The 26,498-nt window shown below is 42.6% G+C and overlaps 2 protein-coding genes across 2 annotated transcripts in view; both read left to right on the top strand.

Moving 5' to 3' along the window:
* Window positions 1-563: 563 nt before the first annotated feature.
* On the top strand, window positions 564-12,850 carry cpn1 (carboxypeptidase N, polypeptide 1). The gene is made up of 9 exons (XM_053413191.1): window positions 564-1,361; window positions 3,552-3,748; window positions 5,152-5,307; window positions 8,641-8,817; window positions 8,921-9,032; window positions 10,629-10,768; window positions 11,395-11,494; window positions 12,119-12,237; window positions 12,421-12,850. The coding sequence occupies exons 1-9, from the start codon at window positions 1,127-1,129 to the stop codon at window positions 12,529-12,531; spliced, it is 1,347 nt and encodes a 448-aa protein (XP_053269166.1). The 5' UTR covers window positions 564-1,126; the 3' UTR covers window positions 12,532-12,850.
* A 3,600-nt stretch (window positions 12,851-16,450) lies between these two features.
* The window catches only part of dnmbp (dynamin binding protein), a 37,973-nt gene continuing 27,925 nt past the window's right edge, over window positions 16,451-26,498 (top strand). The window contains exons 1-2 of the mRNA XM_053413188.1: window positions 16,451-16,845; window positions 26,109-26,263. Of these exons, the coding sequence (XP_053269163.1) occupies window positions 26,119-26,263 (145 nt within the window). The 5' untranslated portion in view covers window positions 16,451-16,845; window positions 26,109-26,118. The remainder of the gene's footprint in view (window positions 16,846-26,108; window positions 26,264-26,498) is intronic.

The raw sequence follows: 26,498 nt of genomic DNA, 5'->3' as shown, positions 1-26,498 counted from the left end.
CTTGTTTTTCTTTCTTCTTGAGTTTCGATGTTGCTTCATTTTCCTTCTTCAGCTCTTTTCTCTTGTGTCTCATTTGCTTTTTCCCTGTTCTCTTTTTAGAAACTTCTGCAAGCTGTTGCACAACTCTCTGTGAGGTTGAAAAAACACTCCTCTTTTCTCTGGCAGGTTTGATTGACAGCACCCCTTGCACGCTTTGCACTGTGTGTTTGTGTGTGTTCACAGAGAGAGGGGGGGGGGGGGGGTCTTGGCATCAACCGGTGTGTTTTAGAAGTTTAATTGCAGCATTTGGTCTTTCTTCCCTGGGCCATAAGAGTGTGTGTGTGGGTATGTTTTCCTACATATGTGTGTGTGTGTCAGTGTGTGTCAGTTAGTGTGTGTGTGAATGCTTCTTCAAGGAAACCGAGCAACAAAACCAGTCCAAAGGTTGCGAAAGACCTCTCGCACTGATTCATCTGAGGAGTGCAGGCGTATGTGCGTGCGTGCATGCACACACACACACACACACACACACACACACACAGAGACACACACAAACACACGCACACACTGAGGGGCTGTGTGTTGACTTAAGAGTTAATGAATGGATGATTGAGGGCTGCAGGGGAGAGCAGTGCCGTGGAAACAACCCCTCTTTCCCAGGAAGGCAGCATAGAACCGAACTGGAGATAGAGACAAAGGAAGGGATTGAAAACGAGTGTCCCAGGGACAAGAATGAAAATCGGATTGTTAGAGAGACGAGGGCCCTGTGGGACGGACCACTCGGGAGCAGAAGCATTCTAAGCAGCAATAAAGCAAGTAGCATGTACTTGACAAGGACCCAAAGGGAAAGAGAGAGGGAGAGAAGCAGCTGTTGGAGGAGGAGAGTGAGACAAAGAAGGAGCGAGGGGCTGTCCTTAGTTGCTCCTCAGTGTGAGGACTGTGTGTGGGAGGAGGCAGGGGGAGAGGGAGAGAAACAAGGGTGAACAGGAACGGAAAAGAGCAAGCAGGGAGTAGCCAGTATGTTTGGTGTGTGAGGAGATAAATATAAATCTGAAAGTGTGTGCGAGTGCATTGCAGTGTTGCAGCAAGTCTCTACACCAGGCTCCCCTTATCTCCTCCTGTGCTGCACAACTTGGGCTGAGGGACCATGCAGCGGCGGGGGACTCTTCCCTGGCTCGGTGCCGTCCTGCTGGGGCTGATGGGGCTCCTGGTGGCGGGCTTGGATCTCCAGCATCACCGGTATGAGGACATGGTGCGAGCCCTGTTTGCAGTGCAGAGCGAGTGCCCCTACATCACCCGCATATACAGCATCGGGCGCAGCGTGGAGGGGCGCCACCTCTACGTGCTGGAGTTCAGTGATAACCCGGGCATCCATGAAGCATGTGAGTACCAGCTGACTCCCTGTGGATGGGCAGGTTCCATTAGGATCAAAAGTGTTTTAACGGGGGGTGATGACAGGGAAAATAACAACAAGTTCAAGTTGATATCTTGAAAATGTGAATCGAACAACAAGTTCCAACTATTTCTAACATCATGAATTATCTACTGAAGCGGATAAAAACATGATATATTGTTCTGGTGGCACAGAAAATGGATTTTAAATGATTATGGATTTCTAATGCCCAGGCCCGGCTGCTCATTTGCTGTGCACTTCTTGCTGAGACAGATCAGTCTGAACACGCTCTGTGTTTTTCCTGTAGAATGAAATGCAAGCTCTTCGATTATGAAGCTGAGTTAAAGTGGGGCTTAGCAGCGAGGACCAAAAAGGAGCAGTGTTCTCCGAGCTGGATTCTTTGATAAACATCAGTTCACAGTGATCTGCAGAAAACTCAAAGGCAAAAGTTAAAGAACCGAATCAACATCTGTGTTTCATTTTCAACTTTTTTTACCTCTTTTGCCATTCAGCCATTGAGAATGTGTGGGGTGTTATTCAAAGCGGAGCAGATGGCACAGGGGTTCAGTCTGAGTCAACACGGCTTTAACCCTGAACCCACTCTTCAGAAAGCTTTGCTTGTTTTCCCCTCCTCTCCAAAACCCCCGAATCAGCTCCTCAGCCGTTTATTTTATGTATCGTTCGCAAACTGGAAAAACATAACTCATTAAAGCTGCTGTTTGTATTGAAAACAGGCCAAAGGGTCATACTCATGTGAGAGGTTTTGTGATTTTAACATCCATTCTTGTATTTGTAATAGCAGCTATTTGGAAAATATGCTTTTTTGGCCGCGGCTGAGCTTGCAATTTTTGCACACGTAGGGGCTTCCTTGAGTAGAATAGAAGGATGTGCGCCTGTTCTGTTGCAAGGTGAACGAGGGTGAAAAACAGGAACCGTGCACTTCACGGGGGGGGGGGGGGCGACGACCCGAAGACTTGTCTGGGTCAAGCCTCTTGCACCATTTAGGAAGTTCATGTCTTTCACATACTGCTGTGTGTGTGTGTGTGTGTGTGTGTGTGTGTGTCTTTTTTTAAGCTCCACACTCAGAGCCAGCACTGTTTACTGATCTTAAGGCCAGTTGGCCCCTTCCTAAAGAAAGGGATGTGGATTGCGGGGCCCAAGCTGCACCATTTTGGTTCCTGAAGCAATTAGAGAAGGGTGTTCATACAGTTGGAAGTATCTGCTCGCCTACACAACCCCTCAAAAATCACCATTAAAACAGTTGCCTTCTATGTGCTGTGGCCATAGAGTGAAATAATAAATCCTGGCCAGTTTTCTGCAGTAGCCTTCGTTGTGGTGTTTCTGGGGCTCATAAGTCTTGAAGCATAGATGCAGTGATTAATGAAGGGACCCTGTGGAAGGAGGGATCCCGACACAGAGAGGGAAGCAGCTCCATCAATCATTGACAGATACATCGGAATGCCCGATGACCTTATCAAAATAATTCAATCATCTGTAGCTGGACTCTAGAGCTCCCCTTTGGCTCAACATTGAAAAAAATCCTTATCAGGAAATTACATTAAAACATTGAGCAAAGAAAATAAATTAGCTCACAGTGACACTTTGTGTGTTTTACCTGTTTCAAAATAAGATCGAGATGTGGAGTCACTTACCAGACCTCTGTTGCTCTTCATCTCTGCTTGAGGCTCGAGGCTGCAGGAGTCAAATCACTAAATTAAATGTCACTATCAGAGTTGCATTATTGGTAAACTTTGCTGTCAGGTTGGTGACAACTGAGAAGACTGTTTGTGAACATAAACTGTGTTTAAAGATCCCACTATCTACTACACAGAGACTGGACAGCCATCAGGGGGTGGAGCCCCGGTGTCAAGGGTCTGCCGTTGCATGCTCTTGACCAATCTCGAATCACTTTCAGCTGTCAATCATGAATAATGATGATGTAAAGAATTCAAACCTGTAACTCAAGACAATGGCTCAAAGACAAAAAAAACATACATACTGAATCAAAAACATGAAGGAGACAGCCAACTGAGTTAATGAGCTACTGTGTGTGTTTGTGTGTGTGTGTGTGTGCGTCTGCGTGCTTGCTCAGGCATTCATTTTAAATGTCAAGCTTCGCAGCTCTATTTGTGTCTTTTTTTGACCGAATGCCCCCTCCACCTTTCCATTTCCTCTCCAGTGGAGCCAGAGTTCAAGTACGTGGGCAACATGCACGGCAACGAGGTGCTCGGCCGCGAGCTGCTCATTAAGTTATCCCAGTTCCTGTGCGAGGAGTACCGGGCCGGAAACCAGCGGATCTCGAGGCTGATTCATGACACACGCATACACATCCTGCCCTCCATGAACCCCGATGGCTACGAGGTGGCTGCCAGGCAGGTAATGTACACCCTGACCTCCAGGCTTCTGCGAACCAAAACTAAAGCATTTTTAAAAAAGCAAGGAAAATCTTCCACAGGGACACACTCGGCTGTTTTCCTTGAGCAATCATTTACCACTCTGGAAAAAAAGTTTCCACATTATTTGCCAGTGGAAATGTTAGAAAAGTTAAGGTCCCTCAGTGGAAGTTGAATTCCGCAAGTTCAAATCAGAACTCAATACAGATATTCAGCCCCGACTCCCTCTGATAACATCCATCTAAACGGATCTGACTTGATATCAAATGAAGGTTTGTGTGTTCAAGATGAGCAACTTGGAGAAATCAGGAAATCTTGTCTGTTATAGCACCATCGATCAGTTCCCCTGAGGGAGCCCCCCCCCCCACGCGTTTTACTGGGATAATTATACAGGCCATGAAACAACAGACTTGACATGAAACCCCCTGTAACACACACGCACACCTAGACAATCACTAATTATACGTCCTTAGGAGGCCATGTTGCACACAACGTTCCTTCTGTCTGCCACACTCAGACGACACGTGCACACCACACTATAATTTGTTTCATCAACAGATGTTTGGAAGCAGCAGCATCTGGAAAACAATGGGAGAGGTCGCTAAATCCTAGACGGCGTAGTAGTGTGTAAGATTGAAATACTGCATACCCATGTAAAGTACTCTCAGTTGTCTTGCATAGAAATACTAAGTTTCCCTATTTTGATCATTTCCCGGAATATGCTCTGACTTCTGAAAACACGCAATGATAAATGGTCGTTTTTTTGGGAGTTGCAACTACTGCAAACAGGGGAAAGTGAAATTCCAACACCCTGAGTCCAGAGAATGATAAATCTACAGCCACGCTAACGGCTCTGTGAGGCTGGACTTGAGAACAGAAGGGCCTTCGAACAGTTCATCTCAGCATTTTGCTCCTATACTGTTAACTTGTTAGTATAATAGCATTTTACCCCGGGGGGGGGGGGGCTGTGTCCGATCGGTGGTGGAGTCGTTCCATCCTGAACCACAAATGTGAAACTTGTGGTGGCGCAAGATAAAAAGAAAAATGCGGGGAATCATCAGAGGCATCAGGGTTCAACCCCAGGGTATTGTAAATGTTTGTGCAACATTTTATGGGAATCACTTCCAGTGGTTAATGAGACTGTTCAGTCTGCACCGAGCGTCACTGCCAACCCTAGAGCCACGCACCACACTTTCCTATTGTTGCTCTGCCTGTGCAGTTTGTGCAATAATGAAAGTCAGTTTCCTTTACTGCAACCAAGCAGTTAAAAGTTATAGTCTGAAACAAACTAAAACCACTTGAAGCCAAATACATGATGGAACAAGCGAGGTGACTGTGACTCAAACAGGGATTTCACACTCGATAACTTTGTCTGTGGGTCAACAGGGTCCAGAGTTCAACGGCTACCTAGTGGGTCGAGGGAACTCCAGGGAAATGGATCTGAACCGGAACTTCCCAGACCTGAACGCACTCATGTACTACTACGAGAAAACCAACGGGCGAAACCACCACCTGCCACTGCCAGATAACTGGGAGCAACAGGTCAGTGAACACGATCCTTCACCGTGAATGAGTATGGGCATGCTTGGGCGAGAGAGTAACATGGGTGAGGACATTTTTCCCTGCTTGTGCATTGAATGGTGAGCTACTGTAACATAGCTGAGCTGTTGGCATTCAATGATTTCATGAGATTTGTGGAACAGACTGTGCTGCCGGCTGAGCTTTAACTCAATACAAATAAACTGTCCATAAATTCAAGCAGAGAGCAGAGCTGGTAAATCACCTGGTTGCTCGTTGCTGAATCTCTTGATGCTCTGTTTTTGTGTGTCTGAGCAGTCGGACCTGTTGGGATCTGCTGTGTTATTCTTATTCTACTGCGAAACCTATATTTTTTTTTAGACTCCCCTTTGTCTTTGAAAACTGAAACATTCACAAAGCAGCTGCATGCAGACGGGGAACAAACAGATCTATAAGAATATCTTTTGGATCCAGACTTAATTCTAAAGATTGTTCAGAGGTTTATGAGTTTATTAGTCCTGGCATTTGTCTTCCAGCCTAGAAGGAAGTCTGAAGCAAACAGAATTACATGGAAACACAGAGGTCCTTACTCCTGGGACAGCTGATAAGATTTGTATAATGTATATGAAGAATATCTTTGCTCTCTATCACCACCATGAGAAGTTGAACTGAACGTCTCTGTGGTTTCAGAGTGTGACTGTTACCTGCTACCGCCTGACTCACTCTTCCACACCTTTGGTTTCACTCATAGAATCACCTCTTCATCAAGTGTCAACAGGCCCCGAACTTCTTCATTTAACCAACGAGCTCGATCCCTGTTTGTGGATATTTTTTGTTGCTATGAGACTATTGGAAATGAAATTGCCAGGCAGTTGGCAGGAACGAACAAAGCTCTCTGCACAGTCTTGTACTCTACATGCAACTGCAGATGCTTTCCATTAAAAATACAAATGAAAAACTGGCCCAACACAGTAAATATCTAAAAAAGGGAATAAACATAGTTTTGTTCTCTGCAGTGTGAAATGAACATAGGAGAAGTGAAGGGAGGAAATGTCCTCTCAAACTAACTGTCTGCTAAACAGTGCGTTTTACTTCTTAAGGTCAGATCCCGGAGGACGCCTCGTCCGCGGTCATCTTATCTTCAGCAGACACTGTCGGAGTTTCATGGTTAATTTCATTGTAGTGTCTCTCTATCTCTCAACTGGCCCTGGCCTTCAGTTCATCCTTCCTGAAACCAGTCAGAGCTGGTTCGGCTTGATAATGGAATCTCTATAAATATACTGAAAAACCCCTCCGAGTCTCAAAAGTCAAATACACTTGAATGTGAGATGAGAGTTTGGGATTCAATTAAATAATTTAATGTTATAGATTTACCTGGAGGGTTTCGTGGCATTTACAGTTTGTAGCAGTAACAGCCAGGATTATTATCTTTTTAAACAATTTAAAGCAACAAAACATAGGTTGAGACACTCAACCTACCTTTATACACCTACTGACAAAGTAAAAAAAGCTAAATAAAAGACCACAAAACCCCCAGAGTAGTGAATAGATGCACATGCATGGTGCATTGTGTTGTATCTCCAGCATTTGTGGCTTCAATCTCCTCCAAACAAAATACATCATTAAAGAGCAACGATTGCATCATTATTTACCGTTTTGATCCCACAATAAATTTTTGTTTTGTTCCGTAGCGATTAACTGCCCTTGATTTCCAAACTTGTTTTTCTATTTACTAGTGTCTGTTCTGCAAATGCATTGAGAAAACTAAAGCGCTGTTCTCTCCAGTTGGCTGTCCACCCACATGGCTGCCGCCTGAAAGAGATGCACAAAAGAGAAACTGTGCCGCTGTTACAGATACTTCATTCATGCTGGCCGGGATTACATCCTCACAGGCTCAGCCATGCTGCATTCAGCCAACTGCTGGGGTTTTATCCAGAGGAGCAAGTTTAGTTAGAAACACAGTTTTCCTCATCCAGAGAACTATATGTATTCTGCTGTTTTCACTCACAATACATCAACGTTTGGCCTTTCAGGTGCCTTGCCCATGGAGAATTATGTTACCTGTATGAAGAACCATATTTTTAACCCTCAACTCTTGTGTCAAATTAGAAAAACCAGAATCAGTCTCAGCGTTTCCGCGTTTAGTTGCAATTTTCTCGGTTAATTTCACTCAGGAATCCATTTTCTTTCACCCACTCGCAGACATGACAGCAGGGGTTCTGAGAAATAACCGTCTTTACTCAGCCTCTGGAGAAGGAGCCCACCTCGCACCGTGAAGCCTTATATAATCTTTATATCCAGAATGTGTGGCTTTGATGGTATTCTCCCTCTGCCTCCGAGTTATTCACATAGTGTAACAATAAGAAATGACCGTGGGTGTGTTTTTGTGAGTGTGTGTGCACTTCATGCGAAACCCAACACCACAGTTATGGGTCTGACTTCAAAGCGTGTACGGGAGTATATAAAGATCCACAGATCATAAACACCTGCCAGTCTGCAAAACACAACGCCCATTTCTTGGTGCCGATGCTGCGTTCAAGGCTAGTTGGGCTCCGGCCGGCCAGACTGTGTTTATTTTCCCACATTGCTCACTCAAGGAGAGGTTTTACTCCTTGTTCCCTAAGCATGATATTCACCCAGGAGGGAGTGAGGATGGTTTGTGCTGAGAGAGAGAGAGAGAAGAGATGTCAGCCTGAACTGGAATCTAAAGGGTTAAGATGTCTGTAGCAGTGAACTGGAGATGAACTGATGAGATAATGGAGGCAGAGGATGGAAGTGCAGCATGAGATGTGTTAATACATGTAAAGTAAATATTAAAAGCCTTATGTAGCCTATTAAATATTATTGTGACCACAATGGGTTATTGTAGATTTTCTACGGAGGTCGGAGAAGTGTTTATCCAAGTTACTGAGTCATTAGATCCTTGATAGAATGAGATACACTGGAAGATTGTGGGATGAAGAAGAATTTCATACATTTTAGAGGAATCAACCATGGTTGTCTCAACATGAACCTGTTGGCAAGAAAAATCCCAGAGAGAAGACATGACACATTTTTTCCAGATAACCAGCCATGAGATGCCCGTGGTTCTGGGTGAAAGGGAAACCAGGTGTGGGATGAAGTGATGGTTATGTATGAAACCTTTGTTATAAGTAACTGCACAGGAGGTCTGACAGACACCATTACAGTATATAAATATACATTCCATAAAAGACATAATGTAAATAGTCCTCTGAATGGCCAGCAGGTCTTTGATGTGTGCATGTATAAAAAAGGTCTGTATGGTCTCGATGGCCTTCAGCCCTAACAGTTGTTGGTGACTTTCTGTATAACTTTCTCTTTGAATATCCTCCACAGGTCGAACCAGAGACGTTGGCCGTCATAAAATGGATGCAAAACTACAATTTCGTCCTGTCTGCCAACCTCCATGGAGGAGCCGTGGTGGCCAACTACCCCTTCGACAGGTCGAGAGATTCCCGCATTCGAGGGAGGACCATGTACGCGGCGACTCCGGACGACAAAATCTTCAGACAGGTCTATAATACACATCTGATCACATCTCTGTCTGTCGCACGTGTGCGGGAACGCGTGGGGACTGAACGAGCTCATGCACATCTGTGATCCTTTGTGATGGCAGTTGGCGAGGACCTACTCGTACGCTCACAGCTGGATGCACAAGGGCTGGAACTGCGGGGACTTCTTCGAAGAGGGGATCACCAATGGTGCCAGCTGGTACTCTCTGTCCAAAGGTCAGCAACACCTCCTGTCCATGAGCAGCACCGAGAGAAGATGACAAATTCAAAAAGACAAAACTAGAAACTCTGCTGCATTCATGAAATGCATGTCCCTATCCCCCTTAAATAACGCTGTTATTGAATACTTTTATGAAAAGTATTCAATAACAGCACAACTCATATATCCATTGACTAAGTGAAAGACAGGGAGTGTCTCTCTGGGCCTTGCCGTGCACCTCAAATACAGAGAACACTGGTTGGGACCATCTCCCTGTATTCCCCTGCTGAAGTGGGAAATTCCAGTATGTTGGAGGACATCCATTATCTTTCTCGTTCAAAAGAAAGACAAGGCCACCTGCACGAGTGTTGGCAAGCTGGCATGGGCTGCGGCATGAATGAGATGCCTTGAGAGGCTAGCGTGTCCCAGTGTCCTCTTGAACTCTGTGACTCTCTCCGGGGGGCTCTGTGCCCCCCCCAAACCTCTTCACCTCCCGTACACCCCCCCCCACCAGACACACACTTTAGCTGCTCACGTTTGTTAGTGACAACATTTTTGTGAGTTTAACCACCGGCACCGTAACCACAATTAGGTGACTACGTGCCAACAACAACCAGAGGAACTGTTTGAATTATTATCTGTTGGGAGGTTGAGGTCTTTAGATTTATGTTTGCAGACTTTTAAATATTTGTTTAGCCTTTCACTTGAGCTGCACAGAATCTGGTCTCTTTTGTCACACTTGATAACTGTTAGTAACAATCCCCCAGGTACAGTTATTATACACATCGTTTTCTGTATTTTTAGTGTAGTAATAACTATAGTGTCTCTTGTTTTTATGTATACGAGATCCAGTCTTGAGTAAAGAAATTCAATGTCTCATCAGTAGCGAAGCAGATTTACATTCCATTAATTATTTGCAACTACAAAAAAAAACTAGTAACATTTGAGAATTGTTTTCATGTGTCATGTAAAAAGCCAGGATGCAGACTGGGGGTTTTATCAGGGTTTTAAATGATATCACTTTGTGGCATCGGCCACCAACAGGCCATTAGGATTTATACAATGCACTGACACCCATGTTTTAATACTTGATGAATATTTAAAGTCATGTTTTGATTCTGCGGTTCATCAAACAGTCTCTGTTCACCTGTAACTGCAAGACTATCAAGAACCACCTCTTTGATCTGCCCTGGTCTGGATTCTTCTGCTGGAATGTGAATCTGTTGAGCTTTTTTCACTTAGCGTTTGAATTAGGATGAAAACACCCACAGTCGCATTTGGTAGGAACACGTTATATTTACTTTAACAGCTCCTTTTGCTCCAAGTCTTATGTCATGGTCTGCGAGGCTACTTTTGAACTGGTCCCTCCAAATATTGGCCTCGGATCCAAAGTCCATGAAAAATGTGCTTAGAGTCAGTTCTCTGGAAGAATTAAACAGCTCTCGAACAACTAAGTAGAAGCTGTGTTGTCAAAAATGTCATCTTTGAAAGAATTTGAAATTCTCCTTAAAGATCTGAACAGCCCCTTAATGGGTCGAAGGGTCCAACTTCATATATGTATATAGACACAGTGTCCTTAATCCAATTTGAAATTAAATATCTCTGTGTTTCAGGCATGCAGGACTTTAACTACCTGTACACCAACTGTTTCGAGATCACCCTGGAGCTGAGCTGTGATAAGTTCCCTGCAGCGTCGGTTCTGCCCAGAGAGTGGCTGGGCAACCGGGAAGCACTGGTTTCATACCTGGAGCAGGTCAGAGCAAACACACTTCAGCGTACACACAATTTGGGAGATTACAGTTATGTCAATAAGGATTTACAACTTGATGCGCGCCCCACAAATCACACACTCCTTCACTCATACACAACAGAGCCAACTGCCAAGAGTCCAGAGTCTTTGGTTTCCTGGACATGTTAGCTGGGATTCCCTGGATAAAGTGTAATACAATTAAACTGACCTTTACCTTGTGTCAAGCATTAAAATGGAGCCTTGGTTTGAAGACAACATGTCCTCTATCCCTCTGAGAAGAAATGTTCGTAACGCTTTGCCAATAATGCTAATTCTGAAGCCACAAGGGAGGGGTCAGAAATGTACACTTTTTCCACTGCACTGATTAAACACACCACAATGAAAGAGGCTGCAGATACTGTTTTGTTTTGCTTGTGTGTCTGTTGCAGACCGCAAGACGGGGGAGGGTCAATCACATCGAATGTTTTGGCATTTGCTTTAGAAATTCAGTGTACGACCTGATTATGACTTCAATTATAATATTCAAATAAGAATCTGTGGTCTGGTTTACTTTATAGTCGATTTTGTCAGATTTTTTTGGGATGGCACCGAATTCTTTTAGAGTAACATACATGTTCTTCCTTCTCCAGGTGCATCATGGTATAAAAGGCATGGTGTATGATGAAAACAACAACGTTATCGGCAAAGCAGAGGTTTCTGTAGCTGGCATCCCCCATGATGTGACCAGCGGTAAGATGCAGTAGAAATATGTGGGTTTTGGTAAATATTCTGCTTAGATTAGAATGAAGTGTCCAAAAAAACAATTTTAATACTATAAAGAACATATTTTTTTTAGTTAAATAGAGACTCAGGCCCCAAGAGTTTGTTGTTCTACAGCCGAATTAGAATTCATCATCAGAGCCAAAAAAACATGTGCAGTCCCTGGAGTGGAACATACTGCCATCTATTGGTCAGTGGTAGAAATGCACATTGAACATTGTGCAAACTGTAAATAAGAACCATGTAGTGTGTATTATAATGTCATGCTACTCTAAACTTATAGTCCAATATAATAAGAAATAGGAAATACAAGTTAATTCTGTTATGTTGTTGTAAATTTTGTTCTGCTAAATTAAATCTGTGCAACCTATATAACATTAAAACATTTTGATTATATGCAAATGCATCTGTGAAAATAATCCATATTATTTTATTTTGCATGAAAACTGGGCAGATTTAATTGAAAATGCAGTTGTTGCTGTAAAGATTTGCATGGATTGAGTAAAAGATGTTTAATAACTGGTACTTGTACTAGATATATAATCTGAATGCTCTGACGCCTCTTATCCTTTCCTCATGTGTGCGCTCCTGCAGGAGTGGAGGGCGACTTTTTCAGACTCCTGTTACCAGGCACCTACACTGTGACCGTGTCCGCCCCGGGCTACCTCCCCTCCACCAGCACCATCACAGTGGGACCAGCTGAGGCCACACAGGTGATAAACAGATAAACAACTCTACCCACGAATTTACCGTATTCAAAGAAAAAGCATGTATGAGGGGTTGACTTGGAGAACCCCAGATAAGGCTTGTAGTTTATTTTCTTGTGTCTGTGTGTTGTTGTGAGCTGTAATGATACAGAGTCTTTATCCCTTCTTTCTTCATCTCTTTCCTGACAGCTTCATTTTTACTTGAAAACGGCACCAAAACAAAACCTGAGAGTGAAGCCCCACAACAGCAAGAGGAACCTCTCGTCTCTCAAGGCCCCGTTAAAGCTCGGCCCCAGATGAGACACGGACAATTATTCAGACGTGACACAAACATGCACACACATACACTGAAAGTCCCGCATACTGTAAGAAAGATACACACATTCACACTTCAAACATACAATTTATGGGAATGGTAAATGACCTTTGTTAGTCTTATGATTATGTATTTCAAACCCCTGTGTTTTGTCGATATATAAACTGTGTGTCCTTATCGAGGAATTGTGGCCAACCTGGTGTATTTATGTAGCAGTATTGATTTCCTGTATTTCTTAAAGACTTTGGGGATTTTAATTTGTATAATTTGATGAAAATTGAAAATAAAAGACAGTTCAGTTCTTACCGTGTTTGCGTCTCTTTAATGGATTTGAATGAATAACCTCGTCAGTTTTTTCTTTAATAATTGCAATAATTGCACAAGGTGCAAGCTGGAGTGGAATCTATAGTATTTCAGTCTGGCCCAAACAAGTATGAAGAAATCATAAAATAACAGAGAATTCAAATGAAGTGGGAAAAATTGTGAATAAATCATTTTACAATAGCAACTTGTAAACTTTGTGTATCTCAGACTCAGTTACACAATTTCACAATAAGTACAATGATAAAGCTTTAACTGTTAAACACAAAGCATCAATTTGTACAGCATGAAATTCATCACACTGATGAGTCGGCAACGAGGTGACTGTACATGGTGCATCATCACTGTGGTCAGATGAGCCTCAGCGTCCTGGAGGTGGCAGCAAAGGGTCGCGTGACAATGACGTCTCATAGAACAATGCACAATAACATGAATGGAAATATTTATCCACATCCTAAATTACCCATATGACAAACTTTTGTTTTGGATGGATGCTGATGTATCTCTATTTGGAAAGTGTGCATTTCAAATCCTTTTGATTGATCTAATTGAGCTAATTGTAAGAATAAAAGATGAAAACTTATTGAACATTTCATCAGCGTGAAGGTCGTACAAAGCTGTGATTTCACATTGTGAGGAAGGGACTGATCCTCCGAGCTGTTAACAAGAGGCCCCTCTGGACTTATAAGAATGGACTGGACAACAGATCTCTCCACTTGTTCAACAATAGCTTATCTCTTACAAACAGGAAAGAGGAAAAACACACTTCAGATTTAATATCGGAGGTATTGAGGTTCCTCTAAGAAAAACATGGAGTCAAACACACTTAACGTTATGGAAAGAGACACAGTGTAAGTAGGAAACATTTTTCTTTATAAAAGTATCCACATATTCAAACAGAAAATGTGACATTGGGGAGAATAGTACATCTCAAAATCTTGAATACACATCAGCCAAGCAATGTCATACCCCCTGTCCCTATTGCGAACTCCCAGTAATCACTGAGTCATTTACTGACATCAGTTCAACTATCAGTCCAGTCCAGTAATAACTGCCCACACTCAGTGTCATTTTTTGCCTGCGCCAACACTCTGGCTGATGTTTCTCAGAGGAAACACAATAGGATGATTGTACGACGGCCAATGTGTTCTCTGCCTGCGGAGCTTTATGGTGACGATCAACTGGCAGCAAAATACTGAAAGACAACAATAGACCCACAAACTGCCCTTTAATGAAAGTGACCACTGTGTGTGGACACAAAGCCGGCGTTTCATGCAGGCCCACCGATCTGGAGGGTTCCCAGTTGTAGAATGGGTGTGAGCATGTGAGCAAGTGTGTGTGTGTGTGTGTGCACTCAGTTGGCCAAATGTGGCGTCAATGAAGCCCACCAGTGGTCGCACAGAGCCAGACACTTCCTACACTGATATACCCACGTTCATTGACTGACACTGGGGGTACCTGGATTTATTGGAAGTTACAGAACAGACGCTCTAAAAATTAATTGTTCTTTTGTAGCACATGAAGGTCGACATGTTTCTGTTATGTGTCTTTAATTGGACAGTGTTAATGGTGATGACAAATTAAAAAGCGAAGTAGTAAAATTTAAAAGCTTTTTGAAAATGATTGCAAGTTTATTTTGCGATATGCTTCATGTCATTCTCCTTATGATACATTTTAAAGACACATATTTATCTTTATAAAATTATAAAGATTATAAAATCAAATATATTGTAAAAGCTGTAACTTATTTGCCACATGCTACAAATTTGCCAATGCATGTATTAGTGAATACAGTCTCTAGTAAAAGTTATAATTTTTTTTATTTTAAATCACAACTGGCTGATTTGTTTTACTGATCAATAAGTTTAAACACTAAAAGCTTTTTTGGAGCTTTACCACAGCAGAAGATTTACTTCTAGGGGAATTTTAGGGTTGACGACCCCTTGTCCTGAATACTTTAGGATAAATACTAAGGTTGACACATGAAAAAAAAGCTGCACACTGACATGGAATGTGTTGCAGATTTAGCTGTATTTGCATTTCAAGGGTAATGAACCAAACATTGTGCACAGTGCAGGGATCTAGGTGAATATATCCTGTATGTGTAAAGTGAGGCTGTTTACATGTATGTGTGTTTGATTGAGACCTGCCCTGGATCTTATTGTTTTCTGGGGGAAAAAACACGAGGGTGAAGGCATCCTACTGGCTTCGTTTCCTGCTATTGTTCTGCACATAGAAGATCACATATGAGGAAGCTGTCCTTAGTGCAGACACAGCAGAAAAACTGGATTCAGTGCAACACAACACGCAATAACAGTGCAGCTGACAAAAAGGTTACCAAACATGTAATCTCTTGTGCAACCACTATGATTTTCTCCACCTTAAAAAAGGGATCTCGTTGTCGTAATGGCTGCAAATCAAAGAGAAGAAAAACCACAATTCTCAGAGCTGGTAACACCTTCCTGCTGGGCGTCAAAAAGCTTTTTTACAGGGAACAATTGCACTCCTCTAACTCACAATAGCTACTGTTATTTACTGCACTTTTACTCTGGACACGCTCACACTTCCAACTGTATTAAATATATAATGAATTCCAAAGAGACCTAAAAGAAGAGTGGAGATTCAGCAAAAGCTTTTTTAACTTTTTATATATAAATTTCTGAAAAAAGAATGAAAGGGAAAAGACCACATTCCCGTCCTGGATAGTGTTCCTACAGTTTTTGGTCTGTTTGGAATGGACACAACATGTGCTGACCTGCACAGGAATGAGATCATGAACTGAGGAAACATTTGTGTGCATTTTAGTTCTTTCTCAGCTAAAAAAGCAAAGTTTCTTCCCTCCGCACACATGGATGATAAAACGTCAGCTCTACTGAGACATAGTAACTTTACTTAATATTGATGTAGAAGGAAATTAGCCAGACTCAGCCGTGTTGCTTATCTGGTATTATACAATATTGTGAAATGTTGCAATCTCTCTGTGAGTCATTCAGTTTCAGATTGATCAAATGTGTGTTTGTACTTCTTCTTTGTGCTTATTTTTGTTTTATTTCTCTTTATTGTGTAAGCCTGGAAAACTTATTTACAGCTTACTTCAGCCATACTGATTTTACAATAATATGTGACTTGTTGCAAACTTAAAACAGCCCGATATAAGTTTAGAATGCATGCACTTGAATTCCACTTATGTTTTTGTGTATGTTTTATGTCATATACTTTACAATATCTCAGCAATCCGGTTTGTAATATTTTATCATAATTTTATTTCCAATTGACCACATATGTATTACATTCATTACTTTCTACATGTTTTGTGTATGCTTTATATCTTATACTTTGCATTTTCTTGGATATCAGTCTTGGTTGTCCATTTATTTTTTCTCTCATTATGTTTTTGTGTATGTATTATACCAAATACTTTGCATTTTCCTACCAACCAGTCTTCTTTACAACATTTTACTCTGATCACACCTCTGTTGTGTATCTGAACTTGAATTTAAAAGATGTATTTCCAGTCAGGCGGCAGCGGGGGCAGCCTAGGCTCGCAGTGGAAAAAAGTGGGTGTTAGTTTTGTGCAGGCATGGAGAGAGGAGCTGCGAGCCCGAGCTGATGTCTGAGGAGATGACAGCTGATCCCACCGCAGCTCTACCGTGTCGCACTACTTTCTTTTCTCCGTCCGCACCTTTCTTCACCTTCCTCCTCCGCCTCCTCTTCTTCTTCCTCACGCCGGAATCAAGCGCTTGCTCCCCCGGGGGGACGATGACTGTGAGCGCCGGTCCCGACCCGAGGAAGTGAGGCTGCTGGAAAAAAGTTGTGTGGAGCAGAAAAAAAAACAGCTCCGCCACCAACACATCATCATCTTCATCATCATCTTCTTCTTCACCATCATCTTCCTCAGGCTGCAGGAGCTGCATTTCTCGTCTGACAGGATTATAACCGACGTTTGTTATCCGCAGTAGGTGAAAACCACTGAACAGGTAAGAAAAGCGACGGGAAGTGAACGTGTGGTGGTTTGATCCCAGTGTGTTCACAGAGGAGCGAGTTTGTTTGTAAAAACACGTGGATAACACACACATGACAGTGACATGAGAGGAATACACGGATTTATACTTTATTACATTAAACTGACACACACACACACACACACACACACACACACACACACACACACACACACCTACATATGTTTTCGCTTATATCTGAATGAGGACACTCATAATACATCCCGTAGCCCCTAACCTTAACCATCCTAACTAAATGCTTAAACCTAACCTAAACTTTATTCTAACCATAACATTGAAAAAGTGAGGGGTGGTCCTCACTCTGTAGGGTCTATGCTTAAAACTGTCCTCACAAAGATATAAGTACAGGAACACACACCCACACGAACACAACTATGAGGTTAACTGACCAGTCACGTGAGTTGAATAAGTGATGGCACTGAACAGAAGTGTGTGTGTGTGTGTGTGTGTGTGTGTGTGTGTGTGTGTGTGTGTGTGTGTGTGTGTGTGTGTGTGTGTGTGTGTGTGTGTGTGTGTGTGTGTGTGTGAAACACGTAGGGTGGTCTGATTCTGTTCTATTATCTTAATAGAGTCCGACCGATATGGACATTTCAGGCCTGATGCCGATACCAATACTGTTGAGTGAAAGATTTTCATAAACTGTTAAATCGGCCGATACTTTGTGATATAAAAAACAGAGACACAACTTGGATTGGCTGCTGTTTGAATCCCCCAATCACACACATGTTAATCTTCATCCTTCATGTATGTGTGTACCTGAACACCCCTTGCTTCACATCCTGCAGAGAAACCTTAAATGCAGGTCTTCCACACAGTGCAGACGGGGGTATCAGTGTTTTCATTCCACTATCGTCAGTTGTGTCTTCTGCTGCATGTTATAGGTTACTTTGCTTTGGCCTTGGCTCGCATTGAAAAGGCTTTTCTAGTTTTACTTTGCTTGCAAGGAAAGTGAAAAGACCTGTGATCTCAGAGTGTGTTCCCCCTCATCGCAGTCACGCCAGGCGAACTGTCCAGTCAGAGAACCACTCGTTTAATTACCATCAGAGCATTAGTCAAGTCTCTGTGTCCTTTTCTCTCCTGTTGCTCTGCTTTAGTGGTCAGTGCCTCGTCAGGATGTTGGACGCACTTAAACATCCCACTTGCTGAATAATTCATACCTGGCAACCGACTCCTGTATCAGCACTTGCCGACAAGGACACCTGAGATGTTTGTGTCAATTTGCGTGTATTACATGTCGCACTATTGTAGTAGCTAAATCCAGCCACAGGCACTGCAAACTACAGCTCCAGATCAGAGTGTGATCCAAAATATATTATGGAAATGGTAAAAAAATAACTTTATGATGCATGGGAGAAAATCATCTTGCGTAATGTGCCTGCAGAGAAAGAGAAAAGACGTGGCTCAGATAAAAAAATGACAACATTCTTTACATTCTTTGCCGGAGGTGCCGTGTTCATAAGCTTGGCTCAAGGGGCAGGAGAGTTAATTGATTTGAGCTAGATGTAAAAAAAAAAAAGGAGGGTAGGGTGAGATTCTCATGAGCAGAGGCAATAATAATTGTAAAAAAAAAAAAGTGCAATGGCATTTTAAGTTCTTTCTAAGGGACTAAATAGTCGAGGCTCTAACGGCTTGAATCAGACAAGTGGACGGAGACAAACTTTATCTTCCATGTATGAAGAACACAGCAGCAGTAAACGTACAGCACATCAAAGATGGTGTGAGAAGAAGCCGCTGACTCAAATGTGGTTTTTCCTAGTTGACATCTTCATTAGTAAGGCTCCTCCTTTTTTAATCCTGAGATATTTGTACTCACACAATTTCATGTCCATCATGTGTTAGAAATGTATTAGCACGTGGTCAGTCAACAGTGAGTGTGTGTGATGACCATGCATCGATTCTTTCGAACATAATGCTCATCAAGTCATGAAATAGTCAAAACTAATATTACATTCAAGGGGCGATATTTAGCTTTATTTAATCATGCACTATTATTACTGAACGTGAGAGCAATCTCTGTATGTGACTGACACCGCAGTCGTTTGGGAAGTTTGGCTGAATTCCTATGGGCGTGGATAACACTCCCCTTTATTGATTATACCAGATAAAAAGAGCTGATTCACAAACACGTGAGCTCCACCATTGCGATTACCAGAACTCATTAAAGCAGTTAGGCTTTGCCACATTGGCCGTCTCTTCCTCGTGTCCTGAGTTCACCCTGAATTGCCTAAAAGTTTGGGAAGAGGATGAAGAATTTCTGTGACTGGGTTGATTTTTCCAACACATATTTAGTCTCCCTGTGAGCACGTCGTGGGGAGATTCCAACGCAGAGATTGGTTATGTAACAGCTCATGTGCAAACTATTAGGGATCGGTCGGGCTTTAGGGGTGCGGCATATCCTCGGGCACCTCTGGGGTCCTCTCAGGGAAAACCCTGCGCCGTCAGAACAGACCTGTGTATCTGTGACAACGCAGCCTCGGCCCTCTGAGCTCAGACGTCTGAGCGCTCCTCCTCACTGTGGAAATGTTTATTCAAAAAAGTTCCACCCAAAGTGTTTCTACTTGTGTGTGTGTGTGTGTGATATTCAACACATGCTTGTTTGGGAGAGGGAACAGAGAGACAGAAATGGGAGTTACATGGCGTTAGGGGAAGAAAGTCAGGATAAAAAGGCGTTTGAGAAAGAAGCACATGCCCTGGAGGAGTCCCTGCATTGCTCGCTGCACTGCAGAGATGCTGGAAACGCTGGAAAGACCAAGGAGGGTTTTCCCCTGCAACGAACATCCAAAACACGATGAACTCTTTATATTCGCTCTAATGTTCTTTTCAACTCTTTTCTATTTAAGCTCATGTAAAAGAAAGCAGAGCTACAGTCCTTAAACTACACGATCATCCACAGAAACACATTTTGCTGTGTCTTAAGGTTTTATCCGGAGAGGAGAAACAGAATGAACAAGACAGGACTGGCTGCAGAGATTCCGAGGGCTGGATGTTTTAACAGAGATAATAGATGGGCTTGTCCTGCCCTGACTCAGTGTAGTTATCACACCCTTCCCAGTGAGCCGTATGTTTCCCATGCGGCCAGTAGAACAGCGATACATGTCTCATGCTGAGTTTCATTTTTGTTGTCTGCAAAGATTACTCTCACAGACAGATACTTCCTTCCTAATCACAGAAGTCGACATCCTGTATTTTAAATAGAAGGAACTGTACTTCCTTTTTCTTTCTGTTTCTCGATATCTGAATTTTTTAAGGGGTCAGCCCTAAAAAGTGATGATGGCCTTGTGACAAAATAGGCTTTGTTTCAATAGAATTCAATCGTTTCTATTGGAATGCAGAATGGGCACATGCAGGGCACTGTACAGTAAGCCTGCATGCTTCTGCAACCATTCCTCTCTGTCTTCACATGTTTGTGGAAGAGACGGCTTCGCCAAATATTTCGACAGAGTTCTGCATCTTTAGGCGTTTTGTCTCAGCTGGCCAGATGTGTTCTTTTCATCCAGCTGCCTGACGCCACCCAGCGCTGCCTCATCTGGTTGAAATGCACTGTGAAGCCAGACTGATCTCCTCACTGTCCTGCCTTTGACTTGCTGCTCAGAGCAATGACATTAGATCGTAACATGGCACCAGAATGTGGGCCATGTTGGGGGGTTGATGCTTGGAAGGGACAGTTGATCAAGGATGAGACCTCACCCCCCCCCAAAAACCAGGGCTGCGTTTCAATCCAGAACATTTCCTGGTATATGTGCTATTGAGTAACGGTGAGGTAAGTCTGGTGACAGTCTGTTTGGTAAACTATTAACCATTTAAAGTTATAATAGGTAAGAATTCCTCATTAAAATGCAAAAAAAAATTACAAGACCTAGTTTATACATTTTGAGGACTGTGTCTAAACCCAGAGAAATCCACAGTTTTTGTTCAAGTTAACAGGATGTTTCACTTTGGCATCTTTTTAATTATTTAGGGAATAAAACAAATCCCATGATCACATGCTGCTTCACAACATCCTCAAACAACATCAGCAGATTAATATCAAACTATTTTAAGACAAATATTTTGTACACCAGATATATATTGAGGGAATAACGGATAATTCAAAATTCAGTGGATTGGACCTCCCATCCAGCCTGAAGCTAAATCATCTCATATGGTTTCTGTGTGTGCACTGTCTGACAAATTATTTACTGTCGCACTGCATAAAGTGTTATGGGGGTGGGGGGGGGTCTGTGACTCCATAAACACATGGTTAAAAAACCCACATGACTTGTGTTGACAACTGTCGGAGCCTCCTCATTTGCCCCCCCCCCCCCCCCCCCCCCCCCCCCTTGTCACATGTGCTGAAACAGGAGACGGTCAAAAGGAAAAGCGACAGATGTCCCATAGAGCCGTGCGCTGTCCCTCCACCTGCTTTTCGGTCATGTTGTTTGGAGGTGAGCGCGTTTCAGTGGACTCAGCATTCTGGACGGGAGGGCTCCACTGCAGCACAGTAAACAACCAGTATCAAAAGATGCCAGCTGTCATCCAGCTCACTCCAGAGGCTTCTACCAGTCTGTGTTTGTCTGTGTGTGCCCGTCTGCCAGTTCAGGATAAATGAATAGCTTGAATGGCACATGGTTTCTGTGCGAGCGCGGCCCTGGCAGGCAGACAGATAATGAGGCAGCAGCTTCATTGTTGGCATCAAGTGACTCTGCTGAATAAAAGATACAGACAGTCAGCAGATCCCACTTCCTCCAGTCTGCATCCACAACAACACTGGTTCGACATTCACCTGCTGCACCTGTACAGGCAGGAGGGGTTGAGCTGCACCAGTTAGTTACACAGGAATGTGTGGAGGAAATAAAGCTAAAGACAAATTGTCGGTTTTATGATCAAATTGCCATGTACATTTGTAATATTCCTTATGAACTGAAATATTGTTACACAAACTGAAATGTCTGGACCCAATTTTCTGGACATTTTGCGGAGTTTGTCTTTCACATACGAAGAATTAAGCCAGAGATTGTCCACGTCAGACAAAAACAACAGGAGAGTTTCCAGAAAAGTCAGTTGAGGGGAGGCTCCCTGTGTAGAGCAGCCGGACATTATGAATACATTCTGCCAAGGGAAGCTTTTTGTTTACAGCAAATCGACACTGACGTTAAAGGCTCCTGAATTTCCTACTGTAACGTGTTGGACCACAAGGAAACTTCTTTTAAAATGTCTGTGGAAAGTCAAACACACGGATCCACATGCACGGATAGTTGAGTAAAGGGCGATGATGGTCCCAGAGCAACGTCTCAGGTCACAGTTGTTGCTCTGTCCCACTGTCAGCTGCGAGATGTGTGTGTAGATATACTGTGTGTGTGTGTGTGTGTGTGTGTGTGTGTGTGTGTGTGTGTGTGTCAGCTGTTGATTTAGCTGTCTGTCGTAATCCTGTTACTTTCTCCAGGACTTTGCCAAGTGGAACACACTAGTCTCAGTCACTGTGTCTCATTCCCCCTCTCTCCCTAGAAACACCAGTAACCACTGTTGTTGTCATGAGTATTTTTTTATATGATTAAATATACTTAGTACTCAGTGATTAAAGTAACTTTTATTAAGCAGGAACTTGTTTGAGTGCAATCAGTCTCGATCAGAGTCCCACTGCTTATCAGGAACTCATAAATCATAAAAGAGGAGACGCCTGAGGATCTTTCCGTCTATAAAATGTACTTTGTACTTTTCCAAGACTTGACAAACATTTGAACACTTTTAATCACTGCTCCACTTGCTGAAGTCTTTGTGGAGACAGTTTCTCGTTTCAGTATCCGCACTAAGGTTTGATGACAGTTTTCTGGTCGCATCTAATTTGAAATGTTTCCTGCCGGCTTCTCTTGACGTGACCATGTTTTTCCCTCTCTTTCTATTTTCCCCTCTCCAAACAAAGTGTTCTCCAGCTGGAGCTGTGATGAGTCAGAACTGAAACATGAAACCTATGATGCACATTTTGAAACAGAAAAGTTGAGGGAAAGTCCTTTTTTTCACATATATCCCAACAATTGCTTTTCTGACATGAACTTGAAATATGTTCATATTCGTCTTGTCTTATCCCAAATTCGAAATTTGAATCTCTTCAGTGGAAATGCGATAGTGGCCCACAGACATGTTTTAACTTGAGCTGATGTTACGGCGATATAGAAACTAATAACTGGAGAACCATGTTAATCATCCACTGGCTTTAGGGATGACAACATGCCAGCTCCCTTTAAGTGAAACCAAATTATCTTGATCGCCTCCTGGTGGCTGGCTGCAGTGTATGTCATAAATTCAGTCTGCTCCATGTTAGTTGATTGGACATGGACCAAACACATCAATCAGTTTTTTTCAAAGATGGTTTCACACTGCTGTATGTTCAAGTGTTTCTTTTATGGTATGTTTGGTTTTAATTCGTTATTGGGATGAAACGTCATTGGTCGAGCGTCTGAGTCGGTGAGACCTCGATGTCCTGGCTCCAAACTCAATCGGCAGATTCTAGCTCCCAAGGAATTCAATGGTGTAAGGTGGATTTTTTCGTATTTGGGATATGTGGGCTTTATTTCTGGATAGTGGGAATGAATGTGTTTGTGCTGGTGTGTGTAAAATGTTTCGTACATTTGTTGCCTTTCATTTATGGCTCATAACATCTTCCTCTGTGTGTTCATGACATCACACTTGTGACTTTACACTTGAAGATTTTACTCCGGCACATTTACTGTGTCGATCCTTTGCCAACTACATTAAACCACAGATCCACTGGAAACCTGATCATTGCTGCCATGATGTCCAGAGATGCAGAGCGAGTTGAGGCCGAGCACGGGGGCCTCTGACACACTGACACACCCATAAATAACACTAAGGAGCTTGTCTGGCTGGAGGCAGATCTCAGGATTATCTTGAAGAAAGCAAGTCAATGATTCTCTACAGGTCCTGACTGTTGTCAGGTAGAAAGAATCCCAGCTTCCTGGGTGTTGGTTTAATCTCAGCTGTGGCGGTGAGGGAGGAAGGCAGGAAGGGAAATTCTATCCCTGTATTCATCCTCTGGAAATCAGATGTAGAGGATGTGATTATACGGTTAGTTTGTGATTACACAGGACAGTTGTGGTGCAGATTATAGATATTATTTTAAGAAATATTGTAACACCATCCAATAAAAGTCACTTAAATCATGGTTTAGTGCACGTACAGTTTTCCTATAAAAGTGATAATTTTGAGGCATTGTGCAGGAGAAATAGAGAAGTGACTTTCTTCTTTCATATCTATAATAAACAATGCATGTCATATTTTTAAAATGCAAATCTAAGTCAAAGGAAACGTGGTTTCATTTGTGGTTTCCAAAAGTACTTTTCTCAATAATTATCTGTCTGGTGTGAATTTCTGGTATATCCACTTTGAATATTTGTACAAATGCTCCGTGTACAAGATGTAATGTGTCTGACATGACAGCAGTTTGTGTAAAGTAATTCTTAGATCACACCAGTTGATGATAAAATGAGGATAGTGTAATTTATATGATAACTGAAGTCAACCCTAAAGTGAAAATAAACAACGGTCAACTTTGTGTCTTTTCCAAATGGACAGACTCCCTGTTTGTGCTCATCGCCTGCTGTAATTTCCAGTGCTCTCATTGGACGCCTCCCTTTGGCTTGCATCAGTTGAAGCCTTGGCTGACGTTCCGATGTGGCGTTAACACAACCTGCCACACACTGAACAGTGAGAGCCATCTTAAAGGTTCAGCTGAACAGTGTACTGCTTAACCATCATTGAGAAGGAAGCATTACACACACGCACACACTCTTTGTGTCCTCTCTTAATGCTGCTCATCTGTCCCCTCTGTCAACCTCCACCTCCACATCCAGGAGACCCTGAACTCTGTCTCTTCCCAGAGACTCTGACTCTTAACTGGGCTTGAGTTCTGTTTCTCTGCCCCCCTCGGCTCCATGAGCCCACACAGAGGCCCCATTGATTGTGGTAAACTGCAGCCCTCTTCTCTCATTTCCCGTCTCTTTCAGAGTGTCCATCCACACCTGGGGTTAGTTATGTCCTCAGATAATGACACACAAGGGCTGCTGAATAACTAAATTTAATACATTTTCTGTGTGTGTGTGTTTGTTCATTTTGCAGATAGCTGAAGGAGTCAGCAAAGCAGCACACATTTTAAAAAGCTTTCTTATGTGTTGTGAGTTAGTATTGAACATATATATATATATATTCAAACCTCAGGCTTCTCCTTACCCATTATAAAGTATTTTGATTATATTGTGTTTATTTATTAAGGCAAACTCTTCCAGAGTCAGACATGGTAACACAGTTTTCTTCGAAACTTGAGGTTTGCTCGTTTAAAAAGAGCTTGAGTTGGTCGATGTGATTATATTCATCTGGAATCGGAAAATTTGTTGAGGAGAAAGCAACAGTTTTGATAAAGTGATTCAACTCAAAAGGATGTGAAATATTAGTTTCCCTCTTGCACAGCTGTTCCATTTTGGTATCTTTGCATACTGACCAATACCAAGTACCTATTCTATACGAGTTGTTAACAGCTGTATCCCTGTGTGGCTCGTGATGATTGATATCATTGTTGTGTCGCCTGGCTCAGTTTAAAGCTTTTGAAAAACCAATGCATACAGAGAATGAATGTCTTCTTTTATTATCTAGTTTGATAGTCACAACTGAAAAAGAAACACAAATAATTAAATTTACCACAATGACAACAATAGACCTGGTATCGGATGGGTATAGATTTGCGTACTTGTTTGCTCAAACCAGCATTTTCGTCAGTATCGGAGGAATTTCCGATGTTTGTATTGGTATTTTGGAACTGCATCACTACTGCGTGATGTACAATACGACCAGACTGTCCATCCCTGAAACTTGTTTCCACATAAGAAATCAGAGAAGCAGGAGAAGGATAAAGTGCTGCTGAGGAATGTCCTTCAGCCTTCTTAAGTACAGCTCCCTCTTTTGCGATTCTCCTTCTTTTGTCCCTCTTCTCTGTCGCAGGTTTCTCACGCTCTCACGTCCCCTTTCATTTTGTAATGGTTGCTCTCTGTGTGAGGCATCTGTTGGTCTGTATGGTGACGAGTTTGAATAGCACCACTGTTTCTTATTATAGTCAGAGACATGTCGCGTCATGGTAAAGAAATTCATTGCGAAACGTTCTTATTAAAAGTTTTTGCATTTTCAACATTTGTTCCTCATTATAAGAAAAACATTTTTTTTTCTGTCTGCAGGTTATGAGTAATGGAAGCGGGGTCGGTGGTGCGTGCCGTGTTCGAGTTCCTCCCCAGTGTCTCTGAGGAGCTGCCACTCTTCCCCGGTGATGTCATCGAGGTGCTGAGTGTCGTTGATGAGTTCTGGTTGCTTGGTAACAAAGATGGTGTCACAGGTAATGTGTCAGGTTTCATTATCACTTTAAAATAAATCCTACAGTATATATGGATGAGAGTCTTTTCAAGTGAGAGAGGGACAGGTGCAGAAAGAAAAGATAAACCATCAGTTATGCTTGGCTGATAGAGTGTGTGTGTGTGTGTGTGTGTGTGTGTGTGTGTGTGTGTGTGTGTGTGTGTGTGTGTGTGTGTGTGTGTGTGTGTGTGTGTGTGTGTGTGTGTGTGTGTGTGTGT

The sequence above is a fragment of the Pleuronectes platessa genome, chromosome 21 (genome assembly GCF_947347685.1).
Source record: "Pleuronectes platessa chromosome 21, fPlePla1.1, whole genome shotgun sequence".
NCBI classification, from domain to species: Eukaryota; Metazoa; Chordata; class Actinopteri; order Pleuronectiformes; family Pleuronectidae; genus Pleuronectes; species Pleuronectes platessa.
The sequence above is the reverse complement of the archived record's forward strand: the minus strand, read 5'-3'. Positions and strand labels throughout refer to the sequence as shown.

Excerpts from the sequence above, each read along its gene's own strand:
- cpn1 (XM_053413191.1), top strand. The coding sequence starts at position 1,127 with ATGCAGCGGCGGGGGACTCTTCCCTGGCTCGGTGCCGTCCTGCTGGGG. Across the intron at positions 3,749-5,151 it reads ACGAGGTGGCTGCCAGGCAG|GGTCCAGAGTTCAACGGCTA; the intron begins GTAATGTACACC and ends GTGGGTCAACAG. Across the intron at positions 10,769-11,394 it reads TGGTTTCATACCTGGAGCAG|GTGCATCATGGTATAAAAGG; the intron begins GTCAGAGCAAAC and ends TTCCTTCTCCAG.